This window comes from Stigmatopora nigra, chromosome 16 (assembly GCF_051989575.1).
Source record: "Stigmatopora nigra isolate UIUO_SnigA chromosome 16, RoL_Snig_1.1, whole genome shotgun sequence".
NCBI lineage: Eukaryota > Metazoa > Chordata > Actinopteri > Syngnathiformes > Syngnathidae > Stigmatopora > Stigmatopora nigra.
The window spans coordinates 8,512,771-8,526,679 of NC_135523.1; the positions used below are offsets into that span (position 1 = coordinate 8,512,771).

The 13,909-nt window shown below is 36.9% G+C and overlaps 1 protein-coding gene across 2 annotated transcripts; it reads right to left on the reverse strand.

Moving 5' to 3' along the window:
- Nucleotides 1-693: 693 nt before the first annotated feature.
- On the reverse strand, nucleotides 694-12,309 carry ankrd33ba (ankyrin repeat domain 33ba). 2 transcript variants are annotated; one of them, XM_077736343.1, is made up of 7 exons: nucleotides 12,204-12,309; nucleotides 10,719-11,309; nucleotides 4,027-4,156; nucleotides 3,802-3,942; nucleotides 2,945-3,086; nucleotides 2,663-2,861; nucleotides 694-1,743 (listed from the first exon to the last, which is right to left on the reverse strand). In XM_077736343.1, exons 2-7 carry the CDS (start codon nucleotides 11,139-11,141, stop codon nucleotides 1,201-1,203), a joined length of 1,578 nt encoding a protein of 525 aa, XP_077592469.1. In that variant the 5' UTR covers nucleotides 11,142-11,309; nucleotides 12,204-12,309; the 3' UTR covers nucleotides 694-1,200. The 2 variants fall into 2 exon arrangements, with proteins under 2 accessions (XP_077592469.1, XP_077592468.1); XM_077736342.1 differs by lacking the exon at nucleotides 12,204-12,309 and having other exon boundaries at nucleotides 10,719-11,438.
- Nucleotides 12,310-13,909: the final 1,600 nt, after the last annotated feature.

Here is a 13,909-nt window from a genome sequence, read left to right on the forward strand (position 1 = left end):
CAATTCACAAAGCCCTCATACCATTAAAAAATGGAAAGAAAGCTAATATGAATAGGGAGTACCAATTAATTGATCTGGATTGTTTGGGGGGAAAAACACAAATAGAAATTGTTCCAAACACAAAATAGCAATGAATAAAGTCATCATTTCGATAAGCCATTTCGTAAAAAGACTCAGTAATTTAAAATACCGTTCAATAGAAGTCAACATTAAAACATGGATAGGGTCACAGAAAAGAATGTAATTAACAAGCACCACACATTTCCATTAATAAGAAAATGACTAACAGTAATTAATAATACTACAAAAAAAAAGCCTGTAACGTCTACTCTAGTAACCGCTAACTGCTCAAATCAACTTCTTGCTTATTATAAAATTTGTGTAGTTGTTTTCCATGTATGCAAAACTTATTTACCATGCCTGCGAGGCTTTGTCAACACGAAAAAAGTATCTTTTATGCGATTATAATCATCATTCCCGTTATTACATAAAGCCCACATTACTGAAGCTGTACACACATTTGATGTGCAATGTAATACAAATGCATTCAAATGTTATTTCTAATTTTTTTTACCATGTCACCCAAATCCTAATTTTGTCAGCAAATAGTGGATGAGGTATAAATGTAGTTCAGTAAAAATGTTTTGTGGTTATATATTAAATATTTTGTTAAATGATAAGGCAGCTTTTAAATCATGGCAAAATAGTTTATTACAAAATACAGTATGTTTACTAATGTCGGCCATTTTTGTAAAATAAGTTACAACAGCATTTGCCATTTGTGCTTAGTGTATTGGAAAAAAATAGTCCAGTACAAATATGATTATATTTCTGTATTATTTTCAGAAAATATAATTATATGTTGTTTTGCTGCGTTCTTTTCCGACTCAAATTCCAAGAAAAAAACAATGTAAAGAAACTTTTACAAAAACATTGGCCGTGATGGTTACTTTTCAAACAATAAATATGACAAATAAGCTTAAAAACACTTTCAAGTATCGAAACCCCTGGGTAATTCATTTTTGCCATTGCTAATAAAGCTAGCAATTCTACAGCTGGTGATAATCTTAAATGTCACTATGCATCCGTTTCAAGTTGATGGACACAAATTCATAGAATACAGCTGGTATGTCTAGTCACCCTGAGTCGAATAATGCTAACCAATTGGCTGTTTTTGTTATAGTGTGCATAAAAAAATGACTATTTCCTAATCCCGACAGTGAGGTGTCTCTTGGTTAATGCCTCCAGCCTCCTCCTTTCAGCCTCTTCGGCTTTCCTCCTCTCCTCTTTGAGCTCCTTATATCGCCACTTAGGTATCTGCAGCAAGTGCCTGCCTCCATCTTTTGCACAGCTCTTCCTGCGAACCTTGTCAGGTTCATAAGTGGGCGTAGGGGCCTTGGAAACCCGCACCTTTGGAATGGTAAAGCCTGGCCTTACGCTGCACCTCCTCAGTAGCATATGCAGAGGCAGAAGGCTAGTCCTTCGTAGCTCAGTTCCATGATCAGACAACATTCCCAGGCTGGAGGTCCTGACTCGGGGCACAGTGATTGGCGTCTGAAGGCTGGCCCGCCTACCGGGTGAGGGCTTGGGAACTAGAGTCACCCGCGAGTTTTGGAACAGCTTGAGGTGAGTATCTATCCTGTCTGGGTTGATGGCGCTGAGCTCTTTGGCGCGTTGGAGATGGAGGATCTCGGGAACTGCATAACGCCGTTTGCCCACACTTGGTGGACTCTCAGGGCACACCTGAAAGAATGTGATTATATAATTAATTTCTTCATTTTCCAAGCCACTTATCTTCGCAAGGGTTGTGGGGCGTGTCGCAGGGGGTGGACACCCTGAAATAGTTGCAAGCCAATTGCAGGGTACAAAGAGAATAACAACCAAGCATTGGGCTGCTCATACCTAGGGACGATTTGAAGTAATCAATCAGCCTAGAGTACCTGTTTTTTGGTGGGAGAAAATCCGAGTCCCCAGAGAAAAACCATGCCGAACATACAAACTCCAATGGGAATGCCAGAAACCATCAGGGATTGAAATCTCTGTGCCACCTGATTATGTAATAGTACACTTTATTATAGTAGTGAGTGCTGAAACACTGTGATTATATAAACACAGTGTGATTATATAATATTATATTATGTTATGAGGCAGCCTAGTGGCGCGAGTGGTTAGCGCGTCGGCCTCACAGCTCTGGGGTCCTGGGTTCAAATCGAGGTCTTGTCCACCTGTGTGGAGTCTGCATTTTCTCCCTAGGCCTGTGTGGGTTTCCTCTGGGTAAAAAAAATGCAGCTGCAGGTCAAAAAAGGTTGGGAAACACCTGGTTTAGGCTATACTTATCTGAATAACTGTTATTACGTCAGCATAAATAGACTGCTATCTATCCACTTTTTCGCTATTTAATGATTACTAAAATGCGTAATGTTTCTTCTAGTCTCTGATCAGATAAAATTCCCCCAAAATATGTCTTTTATTCCTGTGCAACATTTTTTTTCAGTCTTCATTGTGCATTTTTGACTGAGGACAAAGGTTTAGAAATATTTACGGATGCCACAGCATAGTCGCAAATCACGCCTTCATCCAATATACAATATATTTTGAATGTAATGTTAAGTGTACTATGTATTAAAACTAGAAAAAGGTTAGTGATTTTACGGCCACTCACTGTATGGCAAGTTATTGCAATGAAAGGGCTCTTCACGGCTGTCGTCACGGACACCAGGTGGTCGATGACGCCAGCGTCTTCCGGGTTGGTCACATTGGCGATGTTGAAGATATCGCGCATCGTGTCAGTCAAGCGCCTCAGACAGCCTCTGGGCTCACGAGCTTTGGCCACCATTGAGGCCAAGGGGGGCCATTCTAGACTGAGAACGTGACAAGACTGTAATGGAGCTGCCATTCAAGCAAGTTGAAGAACAAAACCAACATGGGAAACTTTGATTTTTACCTGTACGCATCACACATTTGATCCGGAGAGGATCGTTCCATCAATCGACCCATCACCCAGGCAGTTTCATAGCGCCCGGTGAACAAGGCCCACTCCCTAGCGGTCAATTGACGGCCACAATCCCGTGCGTTAAGAGTAGCTCCTGAGGGAAAGACGTTACGTTTTGAGGAAATGAGTCAGATCTGTGATTGCATTATACTTAGAACTTTTATCTATTAAGGGCTGGAATACATGCTAAAACTAAATAGCTGCATGCCTTCTACTACTATTTTTAACTTTTAGAAGCGGATATATGTTTTTATATTAATCCAGATTAATAAAAATGTTCAAATATATTAATTCTAATCCAAATCAAATTTTCTTGGTTTCCAAGGCTTGACGTGGCCAACTCCAGTCCTCGAGAGCCCCTATCCGGTCTGTTTTCCAGATCTCCCTCCACCAACACACCTGAATCAAATAATCTGATCCGTATGAGGCTTCTGGACAGCTTGCTGATGAGTTGATCATTCGATTCAGGTAAGGTAGAGGAGAAAGATATGGAAAACAGACTGGATAGGGGCTTTCCGGGACCGGATTTGGCCACCCCTGATGTAGAGTGTAGACCAGGGGTGGGCAATCTAGTCCTCGAGGGCCACTGTGGCTCCAGGTTTCTGTTCCAACCGATCCAACACAGACAGTTTAACCAATTATATTTCTCCTGAAACAAGAAGCATCTGACTGCAATCCATTGATTGTATATCTATCATCCCAGATTGGTGGAAAAGATCCGTCTTATGGGTTTGGAATGAAAACATGCATCCACGGCGGCCCTTTGTAGAATTATTTGCCCACCCCCGGACTATAGACATACTCCTCACCTGCCATCATGAGTGAGCGCACACATTCAACACGGCCCTGCATTGCAGCTTTCATGAGAGCAGTAAAGCCATGACAATTTCTCCTTTCAATGTCCAAGCTTGAGTAGTAGTTGAGCAGATAGTTGGTGATTGTAATGTGACCTGAAGAAAAGACAAGACATAAAGGGGACATTCTTAAGCGTCATTTTGTCATTATGTGAGAGGGTGAGAATGCAAGTGACTTACCTGCCTGTGCTGCAGTGATGAGGGCCGTGTTCCCTTCACTGTCTTGCCAGTTAGCATCGACATACGGGCACTGAGATAAAGCTATGACAACATCAACATAACCTTGGTAACAAGCAACCAGCAACCCCGTCTGAAATTTCAAAAAGTAAAAATGAAAGAAAAGCAAAGAAACAAAGTACAAACATGGCAGTGATAGCAGGCAAGGACTTTTGTGAATTTATACGACATGTTTTCACTGCAAACCGAGACATGGTGAACTCAGTGGAAAAATAAGCAAGACTCCCTGTCTGATGTTTCGTGCCAGAAAAGGAGGGTGTGTTTGCATGCGTATGTGTGAATGTCACTCTGTGTGGGAGTGGGAATTTTTGTTTGCCTTAGAGATGACCCATGAAAAATCAGCTGAAAGTAAAAGTAAAAGCTGGATACTTTTCTGGTTGAGTCATAAGCCAATACAAACAAAATTGATGATGGTTTTGACATGTTCTTAGTTTACTTTTCATAGGGGTACACTTTGATTCAACCATATTACTGGTAGTATAATTCATAAATTTAATGCATACTGTTATACCTGTAGTGTTTAATATCATTTAATAATATATTCTAACATTCACTCATTGACCAAATATCTTTTTTCTATACATACATATGTTTAATATAAATTTTTACTAGACGCATACTATATGCTATGAGATACTAGTATATCATGAGAATTATATGTAATATACAATACTAAATACAGCAAAAATGGGGTATGTAGTAATTCTTTTTATAAAGGACAATAGATGTATATATATATATATATATATATATATTCATATATATATATATATATATATATATATATATATATATATATATATATATATATATATATATATATATATATATATATATATATATATATATATATATATATATATATATATATATATATATATATATATATATATTCATATATAGATTCATATATATATATATATATATATATATATATATATATATATATATATATATATATATATATATATATATATATATATATATATATATATATATATATATATATATATATATATATATATATATATATATATATATATATATATATATATATATATATATATATATATATATATATATATATATATATATATATATATATATATATATATATATATATATATATATATATATATATATATATATATATATATATATATTCATATATATATTCATATATATATATATATATATATATATATATATATATATATATATATATATATATATATATATATATATATATATATATATATATATATATATATATATATATATATATATATATATATATATATATATATATATATATATATATATATATATATATATATATATATATTCATATATAGATTCATATATATATATATATATATATTCATATATACATATATAGATTCATATATATATATATATATATATATATATTCATATATACATATATAGATTCATATATATATATATATATATATATATATTCATATATACATATATAGATTCATATATATATATATATATATATATATATATATATATATATATATATATATATATATATATATATATATATATATATATATATATATATATATATATATATATATATATATATATATATATATATATATATATATATATATATATATTCATATATACATATATAGATTCATATATATATATATATATATATATATATATATATATATATATATATATATATATATTCATATATACATATATAGATTCATATATATATATATATATATATATATATATATATATATATATATATATATATATATATATATATATATATATATATATATATATATATATATATATATATATATATATATATATATATATTCATATATAGATTCATATATATATATATATATATATATATATATATATATATATATATATATATATATATATATATATATATATATATATATATATATATATATATATATATATATATATATATATATATGAATATATATATATGTATATATTTTTTTTTTCGATATATCTCTATAAATATAGATATAGATATACACATACATAAGGTTTTTCGGATATATTTAGTCACAAAAACAGCATAACAGGTGATCAGAGAGAAAAAAAATGTATATCAGTATTGCACTTGAGTATTCATTGCAAGGCCAGCTTGCACTTGTCACATACATTAAAGCAATACTGCTTGATGGGCAGCACAGGTATTTAATAAAGTATTCACAATTAAAATAACATGGCAGTGTACCATCCAAAATTGCATTTGACATCTACCCTCACATATTTTCTTAAGGCAATCGATTCATGACTGACGGTGGACTGAAACTTCAGAGTTAGTGTAAAAAAAACAACAATAAATGGCAACTTGACGGGTCTTTACCCAGCCAAAGTTCAGCTTCAAAGCACTGTACTGCTAATTTAATGATATCCAACAACAACAATAAATGCAACGACAGTAAAGTATTAGGTCCAACCACATTGAGATTTACCATTATTTAAATATAGTTCTAACTGTAACTCAAAGAGGGATTTGGCGGGTCCTGGAGCATCAATATGAACTATCTCTTCGAACCTAAATTTAAGGGTAACTATGAAATTAAATTATTATTAAATTATTAGATATAAACTGAATCCCCTTGAATTGCTGTGAAATACACATTTCCATGCACTGGATTTTCAGCATTTCCCTCATAATGCTAGCCACTTCACCCAGAATTTATAGCCCAGATGTAATGGGCATGTTGTAAAACAAACACAACTTAACTAATAAAACAAACCATGCTGTCAGCCTAATGCAAGTATAATTAGTACATTAGAGTTGTCTGGCCTAGGGGGGCTTGGGGCAACAAGAGAGGAATGTTTTTAAGGAATAATTGCTAGATTGTCTGCAAATTGTTCGCATAAAATGCTTGGTATTGGATCAAACAAATGTATTTGGTTGGACTCGCTCATAAACACAGTTGCATACACAAACACACTGTTATTATTGTTTTGGATAGCTATCACTGCTTATGAATGGATATATTCTGAGCACTTTATCTGAGGATGCTACTAATTCTCACCCGGCAAGAAAAGACCACTCCACCCACATATTCACAAAGTGAATTGAAACGCAGTCTTGACATGAGAGCTCCCTTAGAATCGTTTCATTTAGTCCAAGGAAAATGCAGCCAGGGGAATACTTTTTGATTATTTTATGGAGATTTTGGATCTCCTCCCTGACATTTAATCTCCTGTGTTCCAATTCACTGTATTCCTGCTGGCCCCGCGTAACCTTGCCTTACGCAAATCATAACTCTGAAGTTGATGTAATTCCAACTTGTTTTTTTTTTATTATTGATGTGCTAGTTTTTATGTGAAATGTTACACCTTCATGTTGATTAAATTCAATAGAGAAAACAACACTCTTAAGAGAATAATAATAGCAAGTCTATGTAAGGGCAGAGATTGTATGTATAATCCTTTTTTAGGAGGGTGTGCTTAACTTTGTATGGCATTTGAAAGAATACTGATGTACACTTGTTCAGGCAGTGTGACAGTATATTTGTAATAATTTTCTAAAAACATGAGCCACTGGCAACTACAGTGAAATATTTTTATGGATGTGATTAAACTTGGATATATATATTATATTCCTTGGTGTTTTTTTTAATGCAAATGATAATTTATTCTGTACTTATTTTATGGAAAATGCGTTTTTCATCAAATTTAACCGCACCCATCAAATCAAAATTTCATGAAAAATCTTAGATAGAATTCCCATGGACTAATATACATATGGATGAACTGGTACTAAAGCAAAAGCATAACTTAACTTCCGAGTTTTCTATATTTTCTTTTCATAATCATCAATATCTGTTTTTTTTTGGGATTGGGTATCATGGTAGTGGTCATCTTGCCAATGGGTGTTGGCCCAGTTGTTTTACTAATGAAATCAGCAAAATTTAAGAGGGCTAAAATGGGATTAAACTTTATGTGTGTTAATGGTGAAACTTAACATTCCTTTCGACCCTCATAATAAAATAGAATGTATATAAAGCTGTCACAAACAAGCTTTTTTTTCACCTCATGTGAAATCACTGACTCTGTGGATTAGGCTGCATATCGGATCATGCAAAGAATTATACTCATGTTATTATTAGCACACCGAATAATCTGGAGATGATCCATTGCCAGAAATAGAACAATTTATCACGCTCACTCACTCGACGAGGCATGTAATTATGTATCCAGCATTAATATACAGTAGGACATTTTTAAAGCATTGATTAAATGAATGTATCCATACTTCTTCATCCATCCAAAATGATTTACCATTTAATTCTTCCATTGGGTTTAATGACGTTAAAATTTCAATATTTAAAAAGTACATTATATAACAGTACATAGATCAGAGCGCAGAGAACATATCCAGTCGATAATGAATGTGTTAACACTCCTGTCTGGAGCTATATCAAATCACATGTGCATGACCTTTAATTTTTCCCATGATTCACATTAGGTGTGCTATTTGCAATCACTGGGTGTTGTCCCACAATAACATTTATAGCATATAATCTAAAAACATTCTATATTAGTTCTTCCATGTCCCTGAGCTCAACCGGTTTGGAAAACGTGGTCGAAAGGAGGAGAGCGGGGGCCTAACGAGAACAGTGGCCTCATTTAAACTGGATAGATTCTGTGTGGAAGGAGGGGGTGACACGTTTGAGCGTGAGTGTGAGCAAGAAACCCTGGGTTCACATCCAGGTCGGTCCACCTGTGTGGAGTTTGCATGTTCTCACCGAGCGAGGGTGGGTTTTCTCTGGGTGCTCCAGTTTCCTCCCACATTCCATGAACATGCACGGTAAACTGATTGGACACTCTATATTGCCCGTAGGTATGGATGTGAGTGTGCATGGTTGTCCGTCTCCTTGTGCCTTACGATCGGTTGGCCACCGTTTCAGGGTTTTCCTCCTCCTCTGGCCCGGAGTAAGCTGGGATAGGCACCAGCACCCCCGCGACCCTAATAAGGATAAAGCGGTTCAGAAAATGATTGAATGAATGAGAAAAAAAAGTATGGCTACAGGCACATTGAAGAGTAAGGTTTGAGACTATTTCTGTTTGAAGAAATGGTGTGTGATTGTGGTAACGAGAAGAATAAATAGATTCACATCCCAAGCCTGATGACCTCCAGACTTGTTCAGTCAAGTGATCCCTTAATTATGTAAAACTGATTTGATTATTTAAATAGGCGAACATCTTTAAAAAAGGAATCAAAATTACATGATCCCAAAACCTCCTACAACTGCTATGTAGTGCATTTCACAGACTATATATATGCTTTGAAATTAGAAGAAAATGTGTTAAACATTGGAATTTTTTTCTGTAATTGTATCAAGGCACTCCTATGATAATAATGTATGTACAGTATAGAGAATTACAAGGAGGGCAGACTGGATCCTTTCTCAAAGCCCTAAAATAGTCCCCTAAGCCTTGTCCAAAGCTGAGGCTTAATTATTTCTCTCCAGAATCAGAAGCACACTCAATGAACTTGTCTCAGTGTGTCAGCAAGATGTAGGCCTAAAATAAAAGTAGAAACTAAAGCACTTTTATATGAAACATTTATCTATTTGGCAGTCATTATGACCGCACAGGTATTTACTGATCAGGTTTTTGGTCAAAGGCACCAATGAAACTTAGGTTGTATAAATTTTGTATAAATGTTTAAAATACTTTTTAAAAAGTTGTTCATTCATTTATTTTCCAAGCCGCTTATCCCCACAAGGGTCACAGGGGGTGCTGTAGCCTATCCCAACCAAGGGCACCAGGCAGGGGACACCCTGAATTGGTTACCAGCCAATTGCAGGGTGCAGGGAGATGGAAAATCATACCTTCACTCATACCTAGGGGCAATTTAGAGTGTTGAACCAGCCTACCATGTGTGTTTTGGGACGTGGGAGGAAATTGGAGTACCCACTGGGTAACCACTCGTCCACCAGGCTGTAAATTGCATTACTTCAGGCCAGAAGTGGGGGACCATTCACATTCATATTCATACCTAGGAGCAATTTAGACTGTCCAATAAGCCTACATTGCATGTTTTTGGAATGTAGGATGAAACCGGAGTACCCGAAGAAAACCCACGCAGGTCCGGGGAGAAAATGCAAACTCCACACAGGTGGAACGACCTGGATTCGAACCCCAGAACAGTGAGGCTGACGCGCTAACCACTCGGTCACCGGGCCACCCCATTAATATGTATTAACTATGTAATTTTACATTTTCATTCATTTCACTCAATGTTTTAACAATAATGATTAACCCAATTCTAGTTCTATTAATAACTGGGATAGGCTCCAGGACCCCCACATTAACTGGTTCAGAAAATAAATGAATGAAAGTTTATTTTTTCATTCATTTCAATGTTTTATTTTCAAAAAATGTTATTCTAGTTGATTTGTTTTATTTTATTGAAAGTTTTATTCAGTGTCTCGTCAAAAAACAGTTTCGGTGCAAAATTTACCTTAGACTCCCACCCATAAAAATCCACATGGACTTTTCTCTAACAAAACTACTGTGCATACGTGAAGTGGGCATCATAAAAGTGATTACATACTTATGGGCGACATACGTACCCTGTTGTTTCGGTCTTCTTGATTAACTTCGTCCTCGCTGAGTCCATGCCTTATCATGATCCGAACGATAGAAGCGTTGTTAGTGCAGCACGCCCGGAAGAACGACACGGGCTCCGGGTTATGAGGGGACGTGGAGTGCTCGGAGTCCGCGAACGCATCATCATCGGGTGGGTAGAAGGAGTCATCGGACGCGATGCTCCTGGTGTCGTCCAAGTCCTCAAAGTCAACTTCTTCGAAATCTTCCTCATCCTCATCGTTCTCTTCGTCATCCTCACACAAGCCAAGGTGGTGGTCCTCCTCCTCAACTATGATCGGGTGAACTTGAGCGATGCCCGCGCCGGCTTTGTGCTGCTGCTGCTGGGGTTGCTTGACCCGGAGCGACGCTGCGACTCCTCCATCCCTGTCGTCCGTGATCAGCACCATCTAACCCCGATCTGGGCGCTGTCATAGGACTGGCCTTTTCCACCAGGTTCAATTCCAATTCCAAAATGTCTGGGCCCAAAAGTTTACAGTGCACACTCCTCATGCACTTATTGGGTGGTCCGCTGTCATATCGCCCGGGTGTCCATCAGTCTTGCGAGTGAGTGAAGCCTTCAATGAATAAATGAATAGAGCATTTGTAACAAGTATCAATTGAAAAGACTGCATCCAAACATGAGATGTTGGACGGGTAGAGAGACACAAAAGAGAACATGCCGTCTCCTAATCCGATTAGATGGCCCCGGGACGACAACCCTCTCCCCCTCCCCTCCTTCTGTCCTCCTCCCATAAAAGTACAGTTGTACTCGGTTTACGACCTTGTCCCGGTCCTACGACTGCGATTTAGGATCTTTGTTATTGAAGCACTACTAAATCATCATGTTCGAATTTGTATGAAAGACAATTGTATTTCATAAATACTCGATTTATTTACTCAAGTCACGCATGTTCTCAAAAAGTATGTAAATAATACTTTATAGGGCTGCTGGTTGTTAGTGCGTCTGCCTCACAGCTCTGGTGTCCTGGGTTCAAATCCAGGTTGGTCCACCAGCTGGGATAAACTCCAGCACCCCCCGCGAACCTAGTGAGAATAAAGCGGTTCAGAAAATGACTGAATGAATAAAATGGGATATATATATAGAAAATCGAAATAGAAAAGTGTTTTTTTTCCCATAAAGTGAAGAAAATTGCAATAAAGTGATCTAACTTGTTTGGTGAACTCTAAATAACCCTTGACACCACCCATTGTAACTTTACCATATCATTAAGGGAGAATACAACTTTTACCCTTTTAAGTGCATCACGACTGAACACCTGTAGCGGAAAATACAAGTACATTAGTTCCAGTTTGTGCCTATTAACATCCTACCTTGTTCTATGCCCCCGCTGAGGGTTGAAATTGATCTCCTGTGGCTCGCCCATCATTGCTATGGTACCAGCTGGGTTGTTGCTATGTAAGCGACAGTCACTTTTAGGAGTAACGGTACATATTTGCATGCTGTTTACCTCTTCATCGGCTGAATGGTTAGCGCTTGGCCTCAGTTCTGGGGTCAAGGGTTCCATCCCAGGTTGGTCACCACTGTGTAGAGTTGGCATGTTCTCCCCGGTCTTGCGTGGGTTTTCTGTCCTCTGGTTTCCCCCAACATCCCAAAAACATGCATATAGGCTGGTTGAACACTATAAATTGCCCCTAGGTATGAGTGTGAGCATGAATGGTGGTCCGTCTCCTTGTGCTGGAATTGGCTGACCACCAGTTCAGGGTCTCTACCGCCTTGTGCTCGTAGTCAGTTGGGATAGGCTCAAGCGACTCTAGTGAGGTTAAGCTTTTTTTCAGAATCAGAAAGTTTCATCGATAGCACATTGTCATGATAGTAGAAATATAATTAAATATAAAAATAAAGCACTTTATCATCCATGTCTATCATCAACAATCAGAAGTCTGGTGCCCAGCAGATGCTGTAAAAAGACAGATCAAACACACATTTTTAAATAAAATGCAGTTATCATTGTTAAGTTTGCCTGTCAATCTAACAATATCGGGTAAAATCCAGACTAGCAGGCAAACAGTTAATGGTGAATTGGTTTGTTTAAATTGGTTAGTTCTGTTTGGTTGGTTGGTCAGTTAAGTCTCTTTAGATCAGGGGTGGCAATCTATTCCACAAAGCCCAACAGTGGGTGCGGATTTTCATTCCAACCCTTAAAGAGGACACCTTTTCACCAATCTGGTCTCCTACAAGTGCAAGCAGTGGATTCCAGTGAGGTGCTTCTTGTTTTTTTGTAGAACTCTCAATGGTCAAAGTGTTTGTGCTGGATCGGTTGGAACAAAAATCTGCACTCACAGCAGCCCTCGAGGACCAGTTTGCCCACCCCTGCTTTAGATGCTGAAGGACAAGCATCTCAAAGCACATCAGTACCACTGAGCTAGTCATTTGGGCCAATATAGGTGATTTCTGATGTCACTAGAATGATAGCAGCAGACTTCAAGTGGGGTAGGACCTTAGTTCAGAAAAGGGCCAAGTTGAAGATCCCAGTCAAGACCTTTAGAGGTTAGTGCATGCGTGAAGCACCTTTCCTGGGTTGGTCCCCAGTTGTGCACACAACCTAGTGTTCTTGATCCGTGCGTGCTTAAAGGCTGGAAGAATACTGTTGGGCACCTAAAAAATGAGCAAAGAAATGGTCAAGATCCTGCCAATGCGGCTGCTGGAGGCATATCCCTAGTGGATTGTCAGGTGATGCACGTCCTGCCAAACCCACTGAGTATCATTGTCCTGTGTTTCCACTTTCTACTTTTCAGTTTGATTGCCCTGTGCCCTTGCAGGAGTTAGATCTCACTGCCCCGAACTGTCTTAAAGCTGAATGCCTTGCCCCCAGGAAATCTTGACAGCAAAGGTCTGTACCTGTGTTAAAAGATGTTATCTACTGTGATCTGAAAGTGTCCTGGAATTTGTTATGATGGCAATTTTACCATTGTAAAAGTGTTTAGTTGGTGTACTTAGTGTGGTTGGTAGTGAAATCCTTTACAATGATGTGAAGACACGAGCAAAACTAATCTAGGAGGCTATTCCCGAGTCTCCAACAGCAGCATTGAACGGGCAACTAAATCTTTCGTACAAGCTTTGGCTGGGACAACAATTTGTCTGGTGTAATTGGTATATCCTGACAGAAGGCGACTTCTCATTCATTCTCCAAACCGTTTATCCTCACAACGGTCA

Bases quoted from the DNA above. Each gene is read 5' to 3' on its own strand.
- ankrd33ba (XM_077736343.1), bottom strand. From the start codon at position 11,141: ATGGTGCTGATCACGGACGACAGGGATGGAGGAGTCGCAGCGTCGCTC. The intron at 3,943-4,026 runs GTAAGTCACTTG...TCTTTTCTTCAG, and splicing joins CATCACTGCAGCACAGGCAG to GTCACATTACAATCACCAAC. The intron at 3,087-3,801 runs GTGAGGAGTATG...TCTTTCCCTCAG, and splicing joins GCGCTCACTCATGATGGCAG to GAGCTACTCTTAACGCACGG.